This window comes from Alosa pseudoharengus, unplaced genomic scaffold (assembly GCF_046254945.1).
Source record: "Alosa pseudoharengus isolate Yale_2024_CS ecotype anadromous, Long Island Sound unplaced genomic scaffold, YU_APseudo_1.1 YU_APseudo_1.1_scf_5, whole genome shotgun sequence".
Classification (NCBI taxonomy): Eukaryota; Metazoa; Chordata; class Actinopteri; order Clupeiformes; family Clupeidae; genus Alosa; species Alosa pseudoharengus.
In genome coordinates, this window is record NW_027468837.1 from 13566605 (window position 1) to 13582391 (window position 15787).

General features: G+C 43.2%; 1 protein-coding gene across 1 annotated transcript; it reads right to left on the minus strand.

Annotated features, from left to right (window-relative positions):
* Window positions 1–274: 274 nt before the first annotated feature.
* On the minus strand, window positions 275–5402 carry pnp4a (purine nucleoside phosphorylase 4a). Its single transcript, XM_076267987.1, has 6 exons — window positions 5325–5402; window positions 4174–4337; window positions 3642–3745; window positions 2746–2921; window positions 1671–1861; window positions 275–731 (listed from the first exon to the last, which is right to left on the minus strand). The coding sequence occupies exons 1-6, from the start codon at window positions 5345–5347 to the stop codon at window positions 514–516; spliced, it is 876 nt and encodes a 291-aa protein (XP_076124102.1). The 5' UTR covers window positions 5348–5402; the 3' UTR covers window positions 275–513.
* Window positions 5403–15787: the final 10385 nt, after the last annotated feature.

Sequence of the window (15787 nt, forward strand, 5' to 3'; positions counted from 1 at the left end):
TAAGTTATATAGGCTAGTATAATTTTCTGTTGTAAACTTGAGTAGGCCTACATATTATATAAACAAGATTTTTTCTTTAAAAAATGTGCACCTTAAATATTTTCCACTGTTGCTTACTTTCACATTTTCTGAGGAGGACCATGTAGGCCTACCATGTACAAAGGATTTGTAATTATTTCAATCACTAGAAAACCTTACCATTCAATCTTATGACAGCACAATAATACAAGACACAGGTTGTGTTATTGAAATTGACTTCTACAATTACATTTATACAGTCAACAATGCACTTGTTGTTTGCACCACATAACAATCTGTGACAATATTGAATAGCTGCAAATATTGTGGCATGAACTGTTAACAGGCCAGGCAGTGTTCTGTCACCTTTGTCTGTTTTCTTGTTGATGTTGTTGTTGTTGTTGTTGATGTTGATGATGATGATGCTGGCATCATGCAGTATTGTTGTTGTTGATGGTGATGATGATGATAATGATGATGATGAGGATGCTGGCATTATGCAGTGTTGTTGTTGATGTCCATGCGGCCCACCAACTCTGTTACCAGAGTCTGCAGGGTCTCTGAGCGCATCTTACTGACCTCCAGGACACTCTCGTGGTTGACGGCCTCCGTATCGTCGTAGCACTTCACCACCTTGTTGGTGATGAGGGACAGTCCAAACACCCTCATGCCGCAGTGTCCAGCCACCAGAACCTCCGGGGCTGTGCTCATGCCTGTGGGACAGGTGACAAATACAGAGTTCATTCATGGCCACTGCTACCAGTATTGCCAGTATTGCCACGGCCGGCAATACCACATTTCATTGCAGTATTGCCTGGCAATACTAGTTTTCATACATGACATCACCTAAGATTACACTCAGTAGCCTAAACATCAGAAACTGCTGCTGCACCGCTCCAATAGCTTATCATCATGGCTTGGCGAACAGTGTTTTTGTTGTGTTCCTCTTCAGGTTTGCTACATTCATAATAAGTATAGGCTACTACAGTATATGGTTTATAAGATTGTAGTGTTACAATGCAATAGGCAATCACAAAGAAAATAGGTAGGCTTCCTGCATGACCCATTCCGAATGAATTGACACATTGGGCTTGCCAAGAAATTTGGCACTACTACATTCACACAAGTGATGGCACCCCTGTGTTCACTAGTAAGCAATATCATATACATAAATACACATCACATGTAACCTAATACGTTTTTCACTGAGGTCAGTCGTAGTTAATATTTGTTAATATAATTAATATTTATCACATGTAATTAGAATCACATTCTCCGTTTGCAAAAAAACAAAAAAAAAACACAAAAAAACAGGGGTTAGCAGTTTATGAGAGCACTTATAAGATGCTTTTGGGATTATTATGAACATTGTGGAATCTCAGGGCTATTTGACAATTAGCCTACTTAAGGTATGTTAGTCGTTTGTAACTAGTCTGAACTTAACTAACTGTGCTATTCTTACTTTCCAATACTGTAGAAATTGTCTTCATCATGTGAAAAACAGCAGGTGAGGAAGGGATAAAAAACGACTAGTTCTCACTGTAACGGAACCGACCCAATCTGTTAATCTGTTGTGAATAGGATCATTTACCCATACTCGATAAACTAATCTGGATTGGATTTGCGAGAGCTGCACACTAAGGGGTACGTACCAACAGCGTCCACGCCAAGCTTGTGCAAAAGGCGAGCCTCTGCGATGCTCTCGAAGTTTGGCCCTCCCACCATGCAATAGACGCCCTCCTGTACAAACTGTGCATAGCCCATGCTCTTGCAGATGTCAAAGGCCAGGCGCCGCAGGTGCTTGTCATAAATCCCTGACATGGCAGGGAACCGAGGGCCGAATCTGAGGGTAAAAAGAGACAGTTATGGTTGCTGATGAAATCAACTATTTTTTTTATAGTGCAGCTTACAACATTTAATTCATAGCTATTGGATCTCATTCATGGCTTGATTGATGAACAGATATTCTGCTGAATGGGGCATCACTTTGGGAAAAAGTGGAATAGAGCATTAGGTCCAATATTCCAATATGTGGTTTAATGTTCTGCATTTCTCTGGGTCACTTTGACACTGAAAGTATGATTCTATGTAATGACTCTGTACTGTCCCTGTGTATATCTGTGTGTGACTATGTATTTAGAGATAAGCGGGAATATTATTATGTGCAGTTTTTTACTGCATGGTTGCGTCAGTAGCTATCTGCTCCGGATTGCCAGATTGCTGTATTCATCTGTGGTATCAAAATTACCATCAAATTTAAACAGTCCATCCTTAAGTGATACCACAATCACAAAGTTCCACCCACAAACATGAGGGGAATGTGGAGGGAGGATATTGCTATACTGCTGGCCCGAATTCAGTGCAAATGAATGACAGGTGCTAACAGCATGTCAGGTGCTAACAGCATTGCTCTGTCAATGTCAGGTGCTCTGAGAATTTGTAGGCTACGTTATGACCTGTGCAATCACATGATTTCTTTTGCTTTGGTATCTCTGATGTATTGCCTGGTGGCCTCCTCAGGACGCCACGTGAAAGCAATAGTTTACAGTCAGCCGTTTCATAGTGCCGGCCATGACTGACCTCGCCAATAGCCAGTGGGAGTAGAAGAGATGCATTTAGTCAGCTCAGTGAGCAATGCCCATCAGATGGCTCAAGTCACCGTGGAGTCTGCAGGCACTTAGACATGTTTGTCCCACTCATCTCCCACAGTGGAACATGGAAACTCACTTCTCCTCGTTGGGTCCGTTTAGAGGGTTCAGCCCAGCCAAACCCGGGAAATTTATGTGGTCCTTGATGACCATGATGTCGCCACAGTGGTAGGTGTCATTCAGCGAGCCAGCCGCATTCGTGACAATCACAGTCTCCACGCCCAGGAGCTTGAACACCCTGATAGGAAAGGTCACCTGCAAGAGAGAAAGATAGACACAGCGGGAAAAAAAAACGTGTTCAGTTAAGTGCTTGTGTAATGGTTTCATTAGTAAGTGGAAGTGGTCCTGGTGCGCGCCTCACTAAGCTCACTACTGTATGTACGAGGGGACGCTTTAATGTCAACCTGGCTTACGTAACATAATTCTCACGGACACAATGGCAGCATTGAGGAGGGAGGCACTGCTGCCCAGCATGTGACGGTAGGCAGCAGCAGCAGCGCAGAGGCATGTGATCTAGCATCACTGAGGACCCAGGAGCCTGGGCATTGCCTTGCACGCACATGCTTACCCACTTACCTCCTCACATTCCTCACCAATGTGGGCAAATCTCCATCAGCCTCGTCAGCGGTTACACTGAACAGGCACGCCATACTCAGCATCATCACAACTATTCAATTAAAACGATCTTACACAAATGCATGAGATGCTGAACGACTGCTTTGAAGGTAGCATTGGGTATGGCTACATTGGGAAGATGATCATTGATAGGAATCGAAAAGTGATTAATCGTGAATAGTTTGAGATACGTGTCTTTGCACCACTTAATGTGGTGATTTCCTTATCAACTTATTGAAACATGGAAATGTGATTTAGGCAAATGATAGCAACACAGACTTTAATAGGATTATTCATTTGTGGCTAAAGAAGTTAAAGTGCAGTGTGAAGGAAAAGAGAGGTTTTAGAGTCTCTACTCACCTTGCACAGTGAGTGTCCTTCATACATGTGGAATCGGCCCTGCATACACACACACGTCTTCCCTTTGAGCTCCCCAAACACCAGTCTGCCAGCATGTCCCTGCACTGAGGAGGTGATGACACACATGTCACTGGGATAGTCATGCATAAACACATAAAGACACACACACACACACACACACACACACACACACACACACACACACACACACACACACACACACACACACACACACACACCTTTTACTCAATCACAGTGCAGTGGCTTTAAAGACTTGATCAAATTTGCGGTCAGCTTTTTTTGAGCGCGAGATCTTTTTTTTTTTTTACTTTATATTTCCACATAGCTTGATTGTGATGTACAGCATGCCGGCCAGTCCCCTCTCCTGCTCTCCCCATCCCTAAACCTTGTGAACATGAACTCCACTTTCTATGTTATAAACACAGTGAGTCTATATCTGCTCAGCCTCCAGCATCTGTCTGTCTGTCTGTCTGTCTCTCTGTCTGTCTGTTTGGACATGCCCCAGTCTCACCTGTACTCTGTGGAAAACCTGGGATGTCTGCATACTTGAAGGAGTCCTGGCACTTGAGGGCGTCTGCCAGCAAGCCCAGCCCTGAGCCGCAGATGATGGCCACTTTAGGCCGGTGCTGCGTCTGGGAGAGCAGCCAGTCGGCTGTCTGCTGGTAGTCTTCATAACTGAGGTGAGCGGAAGGAGGAAAGGATGGAGAGAAAGACAGAGAGAGAGAGAGAGAGGATGTTTAAAACAAAGAGAGTGAGAGAGTAAAAAATTAGAAGCCAGTGCCACCATGAGGTAGAAATAATATAGGTGCCAGTAGAAAGGTAGAAACCAAAGATTCTAGAATTCTCTGTTCTAGAATCTTCGGTAGAAACAGTGAAAAACCCAGTGGGTCTGACAGTCAGATTTAGTCTCAGTGATGGCAATAAAAACAAACAGTGTCTGGCACAATTCAAGCAGGAGACTTTCTCCAAGGCAGTGAATACCAGCATTTACAGAGCAGGCATTCCTCTGGAGATTGTGGTATGCCTGAAGGGGGCAAAAGGCTCTGTGTGTTAAATAATGCTCTACAGTGGTCAATTTGGGTCACTACGTCAGAGATTGTTTGAAAGCATCCGCGTAAAGTCAGGGAGCTGCATTGTTTGACTCACTTGCGTGAGTGCCATGCACAGACACATGAGATCTCGCTGGATGCAATGAATGTGGAAAGGAATGAATCTACTCACATGAATGATCATGCTGCATTATAGTGAATATGTAAATAGGTCATAAGGAGGATTTAAAACCATTGCACATTTTTGTGCATTGTAAGATTCCAAGTTAAAGTCCGCTGCAAGTACATAATTGTTTCAGTTCTTTGTAAGCACATAAAGGTAAAGACTTTCGATGACAGATTTACTTGGCAACTCTTAAAAACCCTCTTGTTAGGATTACAGATTACAATGTTCTCTTTGCCTAAGACATTATTACATGCAATCACTTGTACTCAACACAGAATCCTTCATCAGTGAACATCTTCAACATGCTATATTTTTGCAGTCATTTTTCACTTACAACACAGAAAGAGCATTGTAAAAGAGCACGAGTTCCTGAACTGTCACTGTAAAACAGGAAGACTGCATGTATATATTGCTTGTCCCACTATAACAGAAGCGAGTAAAACTTACCAAATCTGATCTTTACTATGCATGTTTCACTTCTGAGGGTTCTTTGGTCCTGACCAAAAGTTGTTTAGCCAAAAGTTGTGGATGCTGAGGGATCCAAACAGCTGGATGGATGGGGAAAAATCACTTGACGGCGTAGTGAATGAGCACTTACTCTCCAGTTTAGATATATACCCAGTGGGCTGGACCAAAAGCGCCAAACAAGGCGGCTGAGTGGCTACTACTGTGTGTTGTTACTGGCCACAACCAATGGCATCCCTTTATGACCAAAGGTGTGTCAAAAGTTTAAGCAGCTGATTGGATTTGAGGTCCAATTTGGTACATAGTGAGTGATAGTGAGACATTTCTGGAAATATGCAACATGTCAGGCTTGGTTAATGAGTTTATGCTAAAATCAGTTACGTAATGTATTCTGCATAATTTCAGAGCAAATCTTTAGCTGAGTGCAGTTGATCAAATACAATTTCGTGTTTTTTTCAAGATCATACTGTAAAAAAATTTCCAAGCCTTGACATTTTTATTGGTTCAAATATTGCTTACTCTAATATTTTCTCAATCTTCCCCAAACTGATAATCTCACTCTTAATTTCACTCTTTGCTTTATAGGTGCTTTGGAGGTTAGGAGCAAACTTTAAGATGCTTAAAACCTAATCTTTTAGTGTTAAGTCAAGTCAAGTCAGTTTAGTATAGCACATTTCATATGGCATAGACACAATGTGCTATGAGTGTTGAATTTTAATATTAATTTATCACAAGAGGATTTTTTGAAAGATGTCAGCATGTGTAAAACCAAACAACAATGCATAAATATCACATGACCATACAACAAATATTTTTATACTGAAGCAATATATAAATAGTCTCAAGCACCTATTGTTAGTCATATTTACGGTATGATAGTTATTATGCTACTATATTTAACACTTCATAGTAAACTCGCACTGATCAATTCTGAAATCTAAAATTAGTCATCTACACATTCAGAATTCAGTCATGGGAGAAGTCTGGTGAGTTCCCCTGACCCTTGGGGGTGTGGCAATCAGAAGATCCAGTTTGGTCCGTGAGGTCTTCAATTGATGCATTTGCCAGGTCCAGCAGAGTTCTGACACAGGACTACAGGGCATGTGAGGCACATTACTACACGCAAGGCCCAAATCCAAACCATGGGACTGATCAAATTGAATTTGGGTACCTCACAAGGTTGGTCAGATTACAACCAGATTTGCAGGCCATTTTGGCCACAGACACCGAGGCGAAACGTGTCAGACTGCTAAGACCTTGCATCAGCTAGTCCGCTGAGGCAAGGTCATAGCCAAGTTACCATGGTTCAATGTGATCTTATTGAGGATTGTCTCAAAGTGCCCATTCCTGATGATGCTTTTATCTATCTGAGTAATCCCTCTGTCAGAGGCAGTGAGAGATACAGTTATGAAACCCCTATTCAGGGAGGATGCTCAAGTATAATGACATCTCTTGATGATGAAGTATAATGACTTTCTTGTAAGATTGCAAAAAGAACACTAATTAACTATTTTACAAATTTTAAAGACATTAGTCAAAAAATTATCTCAATCACCAGGGGTCATATTCACAAAGCCTTTTATCTTACTACTAGGAGTACTCCTAAATAGCACTAAAAGATTTTAGCTAGGAGTTTTCTCTTAAAAGTTATTCACAAAGCCTTTCAGACCTACTCTTCGTTGCTATGGATGACATCATTACTCATGCACAAGCTTGACTGATGATTGTAACGCGGGAATGATTCCAAACACCTCCCTTACGATGATGAGTGACAGGTGACAGGTCTGAGAATGCGTGCGCTACACAAGGACGGAAGATGATGAATAACTGAATAAAAAGGCCTAGCCTAAATGAATCAAGGGTAAGGCAAAACAAATAGCCTAGTAACCTGAAACATACGGATTGATGCAGTATCTTTGTAACATTATTAAATTAATCTGTCACCATAGCCTATGCGACAATGCGGCCCGAAAGTTCATAATCCGTCCATGTGGGATAATATCAGAAATAGTATCTAAGTGAGTTATTGAAAGAGCTAGAGAACCTGCACCCCAACCCCCCAAGGCCCCACTACTCCCCCTGACTCACTTGGTATCCTTTTCTCCCATTCTACCGTCACTACAGTTGAGTATGTGCTCTGACTGCCATACCAAGGAGCCTGGCTCTTTGGCATTGCGGTCAAGCTGCAGGTTTTGTGCCCCGGAGGCCCGGGCCCAAGACCGGGTGGGGTCACTGCTCTCTCCCTTCGCTACATCCATAAAGCACAGAGGGTATTTTTCAAACAGCATCTGTCCTTTTCCATACAGTGGCATGCAGGAAAGGAATTGCAAAGCATAACTGCACAAAAGCTTGAGTCTCAGGACCCCAGGTTCAATGTTTCACCACTTCTCTGCAGGATCTTTGGCACTACTGTACGTGCAGAGCTGAATCCATGCAATTACATGTCCATTAGCTTCTAGAAGCCACAACCACCACAAGCAGGTGCCACTGGCAGCCAGCCTAGATGAAAGCTAGTTCAAAAAGTTCAAAGAGGAGTCATGTGTATTTGTCAATACTCACGCTCAATTATAAATTTCAAGCCTTAGTTCAGGTCAGATTGTCAAAATAATGTAATGGTAATGGTTTGAGTGCTTTAACATTTATGATATAGTAATACAGTAACTATAATAAAATAATTAGACAAAAATACAACTTTAGATATGTCTTCTGGTATAAGTCACAAACAACTACAATTTATGCCTTCTAATAATTATTCCCTCACAAAAAACTCTGAAAGCCTGCATTTGCCAATCACTTGGTTGTCCTTTTCAGCTTTTTTCTTGTAGTATTTTCTTGATTTTATGTTTATAATGTGAAAGTATTTTCTTGATTTTATGTTTATAATGTGAAAGATAAAAAAACTGCAACTGTGCAACACATTGTGACGTTTACCTGGCTGATGTAACAAGATGGACAAAATAGCAGAGACAAGCTGCTCCACTGAGATAAGATAACACTGTGAACTGTACAGGACAATGGAAAATAAGCTGCTTGATGATTGATGGCCATAGTCCGCCAGTGCATGCACACATTTCACTTTAGTAAAGACGTCTTGTCAAGCTGACCCTAGTTTCTCAGGTAACGAGGATCACAGTGGATAAACTCTGTGGCTGGGGAGAGGAACATCACCTTTTACAGCTTTCCCGCGGGAACACTTGACTCAACACCCAAATATTTACATCTGCTGAGAACTCCGTCTTCTTTTTCTCACAGTGCAGCCATAACTGCTGTGTGTGTGTGTGTGTGTGTGTGTGTGTGTGTGTGTGTGTGTGTGTGTGTGTGTGTGTGTGTGTGTGTGTCTTTTGTGTAACAGGCATGTGCACATGTAATAGCATGCGTACATGCCAAGTGTGTTTCCATGTGTGTGTATCCACCTCTCTCCCTCCCAGGGACAACTTTTCTCAGAGACCTCAGGAGACTTGTCTGGCCAGTGCAGCCAGGTCAGACCTAACTGGGTTCACGTGAAGGATACGTTACGAGTCAGATACCACAGTAATGAGCAGGGCATGCCTGGCACTTGACAGGGGTAATCTCATTACAAACAGAACAGCTGGTACTCCCTCCTCTCTCTCTCTCTTTCTCTCTCTCTCTTCTGCTCTTTATTATCTCACTATCCTCTGCATTCCCTCTTTTATCTTTGCCTTCCCTCTACTCTCACACTGCAGATCATTTCCCATGGCTCATTATCTCTCCTCTCTTCCCCCCTTTTTCACTTCACCTGCTGTCCTCTGCATCCCTTTCTCCATACATGCTGCGTGTTTTTTCATGGTCTGACTCTCATCTGTTATCCCATCCTCAATCTCCCTCACCCTCTACCTTCCTCTCTCCCTTTATCTCTCTGTTCCCTCTCTCCTTCTTCTGTCCTCCTCTCCTCCCTCTCTCTCTATCCCGTCTCCCCCTTCTCTCTCTCTGCTTTCTTCCCCTTTCTCTCTCTCTCTCTCTCCCTCCCCCTGTTCTCACTCACTTTTCCCCTCTCTCTCTCTCTCTCCCTCCCCCTGTTCTCACTCACTTTTCCCCTCTCTCTCTCTCTCCCTCCCCCTGTTCTCACTCACTTTTCCCCTCTCTCTCTCTCTCCCTCCCCCTGTTCTCACTCACTTTTCCCCTCTCTCTCTCTCTCTCTGAGTTGTGATCTGTAGCATATGAGGTCCATGTGATTTCCTCCAGTGGAATTTGATGGCTAGCCTCAAAGCGCCTCTGATTCTACTTCCCACATGACCCTGGTTAGATATCCACTTGAGCTGAGAGCACTAAGCACAATATAGTGTCTGACTGAACTATTGAAATGAAAATTATGGCTAATTAAAACATGGTCAAAAGCCTCATCGCAGGGCTGCTCAACAAAGTCCTATTTAAGTTGACAGATTTTGAAAAAGCAAAGAAATAAATCTCACCAGAACCCTCAAAAAGCTTCTCACACAACTCAACCCTTCAACCATTTCACTGGACACTTTGACCAGTGGACCAAGGAACAAGCTACGAGCCCAATTCCCACTCGTGGACGTATTCTAAGAGTCGCCTCCCCTGCTCTGGCGTCAGCAGGACGGCTGAGTCGCCGTGGAACCGTGCCTGGCATTTCTCGTGCGTGAGGTGGCTTCACGTGCCCCACAATACGCACAGTATGAGCCGTGAAATGGGGGAGATCATGTGAGGATGGCCAGTAATTGGAAAGCTGGTGCTCCATGTGTGCTGCACTGCTTGTGACTCCTCTATCAGCCTCTTGTCTCTTGGAAGAGCTGGTGTGTGGTGTGTGTTTGTGTGTGTGTGTGTGTGTGTGTGTGTGTACAGTATGTGTGTGTGTATGTGTGTGTGTGTGTGTGGATGGGTGGCTTGGCAAATCACGCAAATCACACACACACACACACACACACACACACACACACACACACACACACACACACACACACACTGGCATCCTAATGTGAAAATGTCCATAAACAAAAAAAACACACACATTCAGTATGACCAATATTTTCAGTTGTTTTTTTATTTTTTAGGACAAACTGATTAACTGAAAACCTTGGTCCAGTATTTCTTTTATTCCCAAACCCATTCCCTGATTGTGACCTTGAGGCTTGAGGACACTGGTGCCATCCAAAGTTATGCGTATGTATTTGAATTGTATATATTCAATTGAACTTGTAATTGTACACATACACTCAGACACTGATAAATGCGCTTTCCCCCCAACACACACACACACACACACACACACACACACACACACACACACACACACACACACAGCAGTGTTGCAGAACCATCTGCTTCTATATTTTCATATAACCAATTAAGTATAGTCCCTAATAATACTGTAAATGATGCTGTACATGCTCTGCTATATTTAGGACATTGCTCTCCAGGACCAAGGCTGACAGCGCCACCTACTGTTAATGTAGAAGTGTTGTAAGCCTAATGCACTATCCCGTGAAATTTGACTGACCCATTTTCTGAAATTGCTGGAATTACAACAATCTAGGTGTTTCATGATGTCTCATTACACAGAGAAGACATTTCTGTGATATCTGTTAACCCTCTAGCAGACAGGCATTGAACTGAGGAACTAAACTGCATTATGTCCCACCTGATACACATTCAGACTCACACATTTTGTATGCTCGAGTTGAAATCAAATTTTATGAATTTGTCCAACAGGTCACACAGTTCATTAGCCTTTCATGGCTGTTACAGTTCAGTGGGGATAAAGCTAGATCTTTTAAAGCATTTTCACACTCTTACGCTTGCTATTACAGTGGCAGTGGAGTGACATATCACCAGTTGTTCTAATTTTGTCAAACAGAGATTTCCAATTTTGTAAGGCCATGCAATGCAAGCCTGTGAACATGTTCAAGACTGCCAAAGACTAGAATGATAAAGTTGACTCTTATTATTCACAGATACACAGACACGACGCACACAGACATACAGACACACACACACACACACACACACACACACACACACACACACACACACACACACACACACACACACACAAATAAACTCATATATACAACCAAACAAACCCTCTGACCTTTCTTGAGGAGGCCTTGAAGGTCAGACACAGCCATGGTTACTGTCTGAATCTTAAGCAGCTGACCTTACTGCTTTTACACAATCACACACACACACACACACACACACACACACACACACACACACACACACACACACACACACACACACAGTCAGGTCAGCTGTGTACATCTGGACACACTGCTGGATGCCAGCAGGCAAGGACGGCCAAGGTGCATGAGCTGTGACTGTCAAGGGCAACCCCCAGACAGATAAAACAGAGACACACACACACACACACTGTCTACCATATCTGCCTGGAGTGTGCCTGACAGTGTGTGTTTGTGTGTTTGAATGCACGCACATGCATTTCTACATGTGTGTAAGTGGGTTGATGAGGGGAGGGCTAAGCGTTAACCCAGCCAGGCAGACACTGGTCATCACACACATGAAACCAGAAGACTTACCAAAAATTACTGATATTTTCAGCCGCATATCCTTCGTAAAGGCATAGCCCTACAGTCTCTTCTCACACTAGTGAACAAAATAAATGAAGCCAGCCTGTCAGAGAGAAAATAACATCCTGCCATCCATCCTACAGTAACTTATGAACGATACAAAACATAAAGATCAGAGGGAGAGGGAGAGGGAGGGAGGGAGGGAGAGATAGGTAGGCAGACAGATATATATATATATATATATATATATATATATATATACATATATATATATATATACATATATATATATATATATATATATAGATAGATAGATACAGAAAATGCCATACACAGAGAAAAACAAACATTATCTGGTAGACCAAAAACTCACATACGTAGGAAGACAGAAATCTAAAGAGGCACTAGCTAGACTGAGTGTGTATGTGTGTGTGTGTGTGTGTGTGTGTGTGTGTGTGTGTGTGTGTGTGTGTGTGTCTGTGTATGTGTGTGTGTGTGTGTGTGTGTGTGTGTGTGTGTGTGTGTGTGTGTGTGTGTGTGTGTGTGTTAGAGAGGGAGTAAGACAGAGAGAGAGATAGACAGATAGACACAGACAGGCAGACAGACTGAGTGGAGTGGAGTGGAGTGAGTGTTGGGAGTCTGGCAGCAGCGTGGCTCATGTGTCTGCTCTGGTCTGGGTCTCTCCCATCAGGGTGTCTGCGCTCAGCTTTAATCGCCTCTAATTGGGGACTCCACTGCCAGCCGCCACTGGGGGGTCGAGGAGATATGGAGCAGAATGATGGCACACATAACATATACACAGACATGTGACAAACACACATACACAAACAGACATGGCACACAAGTGCACTAAACACATACAAGCACATACACACACACACACACACACACACACACTCACTCAAATACAACCGTGGCAGACACAAACAGAAACATGGCATGCATGTGCATGCATATACAGTACGCACACACACTCACAGTTGAAGGCTGTTGCTCATGTGGACTTACAGTAAAAAGTTAAACTTTCTTTCTCTTTCATATTCTTGGCAACACAAATAAGCACACAAATGTTCTAAATACACATATTACGAAATGTACATCGACATATATCTACTATATACAGTATATGCTATGACACACACACACACACACACACACACACACACACACAGACTTACTGTGCTCTCGTGACCGCCTACCCAAAACATATGTGACCCTCTTTTATCGGGAGGGTTTCCAGGATGACAATCTGGCCCAGCAATCACCAGAGTGCCGGGTGAGCACCAAAGACCCACTTTCCACAGCTGAACTCCTGTCTGTGGGTCTACGACTGTCTGTGTGGGTGTGTGTGCAATGTGGGTGTGTGTGTGTCTGTCTGTGTGTCAACATGTCTTGTGTGTGTGTGTGTGTGTGTGTGTGTGTGCATGTCTTGTGTGTGTGTGTGTGTGTGTGTGTGTGTGTGTGTGTGTGTGTGTGTGTGTGTGTGTGTGTGTGTGTGCGTTTGGCACTCAGCAGCTCTGACTCGTGTGTAAAGGACATAACCTCACCTGGCAGCCTGTCTCTTTCCTCGGCTCATTGTTGGAGTTGGGCGCAAGGAGGATTTGCATGCTATTTTACTCAATGAAAATGCTCTGATGTTCTGTTTTGGTATCATTCTGCCACGCTTACGATAAGCTTCTCCTGAGTGCATGAATTTTTCCCCTGCGGCTGTGTGTGTGTGTGTCAGTCTCTGTGTGTGTGTGTGTGTGTGTGTGTGTGTGTGTGTGTGTGTATGTGTGTGTGAGAGAGAGATGGAACCCCATCTGTGGATTATTTCAGATTAGTGACAACTCTGGGTAATCCGTTACATTGTGTTTGTGGGTGAGGTTGTGTGGGCGAATTTGCACTCTACTGTAAGTGTGTGTGTGTGTTTAGAGAAGTGCAAACATAGTTTTACATATGTGTACCTATAGTGTGAATAAAATACTGTGTGTGTGTGTCTGTGTGTGTGTGTGTGTGTGTGTGTGTGTGTATGTGTGTGTGCGTGTGTTTGTTTGGTGTGGTGTGAATATGTCTGAGTGTATTTATTGTGGCATGTTTGTGTTTATTTGTTTTGCACATGCCTGTCCATGTGTTTCTGTTTCATTTGCATGCCTGTGTGCGTTTGTGTTCTCGTGTGTGTGTGTGTGTGTGTGTGTGTGTGTGTGTGTGTGTGTGTGTGTGTGTGTGCACTGGCCGTGTAGCGGTTGAGACAGACGGGGCTTTTCCTCCCCTGCGCTGTCCCATTATCACGCCACAGCAAACAACAGGATGATCCCCTGCTCCCTCGCCGGCCCCCTTCGTGCTCCCCCGGGACCCCGTCTCCCATCTGCCTCACCACAGGCCCCGGTCCACGCTTTGATCTCATCAAAAAGCGCCCGGCTGGGATGGTGACTGTGTTAGCAAAGATTCTATAGTTAACTAAGATGAATCATAAGACGATTCACCAATGGAACAAAATGACACTAGTTCCGGACTCCTAAATAGGCGTGTCAAAACATAAAATTTATAAATAATAACATATACATATAATTTTGTATACTATTTTACAGTCATTGTTTGTGTGTGATGCCAATGAAACACTCTTTCGGACACGGAATGAATAATTTCATTTTGCCATGTTAACCGAGCTAGCTAGCAGAGTAAACGGAAAGTGAATGGGAATGTTCGCTAGCTAGCTAGCAGCTAAGAACTTTGGTTAAACTTACATATTGTTGCAACAAACCTGAAATAACATATGTTCAGCAACTTTGTGGTAGTCTACTAGTTCTAGCAAAAATTATGTTAGGTTAGTTTATCAACCATCTCTGAGTCTAGAGCCTCTAAGAACAGGTGGCTGTGCACCAGAGCTTTTGAGGAGACAGTGACAGATCACAAACAAAGCTATTTTTGTCTTTATTTGTTTCGTTGGAAAATACAATTTCAATGTTGGAATGTTAGGGAGACATGTGGCTTCTAGAAAATGGGTTCAAAACTTACATCGCTGAATGTAGGGCTAAGGGATTGGTCATATTCTGTGAAAATGTTCATTTCTCCCATAGGAATACATAGACACTGGACCTCCCGCTAGACTCCTAAATGGGCATGACAGCTTCGAACTCCACGTCACAACGTGCCAGAATTTACCCTCTGAGAGAAAGTGGAATAGAACATTATGTCCAATATTCCAATATATGGTTTAATGTTCTGCATTTTGTCCAATATTCCAATATGTGGTTTAATGTTCTGCATTTCTCATTAGTAGGTCACTTTGATACTAAAAGTATGATTCTATGTAATGACTGTATGATATCTGTACTGTCCCTGTGTATATCTGTGTGTGACTGTGTTTAGAGATAAGCAGGAATATTATGACTTTGCAGTGTTTCACTGTTCTGCATGGCTGCGTCAGTAGCTATCTGCTCCGGATTGCCAGGCTGCCACTAATCAGGGTCTGATTCAGTGTAGTCCATGTGAGATGGGATGACCAACGCCATCTCCTGTCAGCCTGGAAGGATACTTAAACTCTAACTATTTCCTTGTCTAGTTAGAGCAGCTGATGGATCTTTAGGTGAAGTCATGCTGTCTCTCCCTTGATGCGCATCATTGTAAATAAACTCTGTTCCTGATTTTTCATACTATTGGTCTGACTGGGTCTCTATTAAATCTAAGGTATCAAAATTACCATCACCTCTTATGAATCGTCTCGCTTTATCAACCGTCTCTGGTGTTAGCCTTAGGTTTGGCCTCAACACCTCAGAAGCAGAGGACTAGTGTGAGTACTGTAAGCAAGGGAAGTTAGAGTGGGGGAGTTACTGGGGGTATCCTCTGCCTCAGCACATGGCAAAGGTCAAAGGTCATAAACTGACCATGTCAAACAGGAACCTCCCAAGGGACTACTAGGCCTCTCCCTGGCACCAAGTTTCCAATCTGTCCTTT

Excerpts from the sequence above, each read along its gene's own strand:
- pnp4a (XM_076267987.1), bottom strand. The coding sequence starts at position 5,347 with ATGCATAGTAAAGATCAGATTTG. Across the intron at positions 2,922-3,641 it reads AAGGACACTCACTGTGCAAG|GTGACCTTTCCTATCAGGGT; the intron begins GTGAGTAGAGAC and ends TCTCTCTTGCAG. Across the intron at positions 1,862-2,745 it reads AACGGACCCAACGAGGAGAA|ATTCGGCCCTCGGTTCCCTG; the intron begins GTGAGTTTCCAT and ends TTTTACCCTCAG.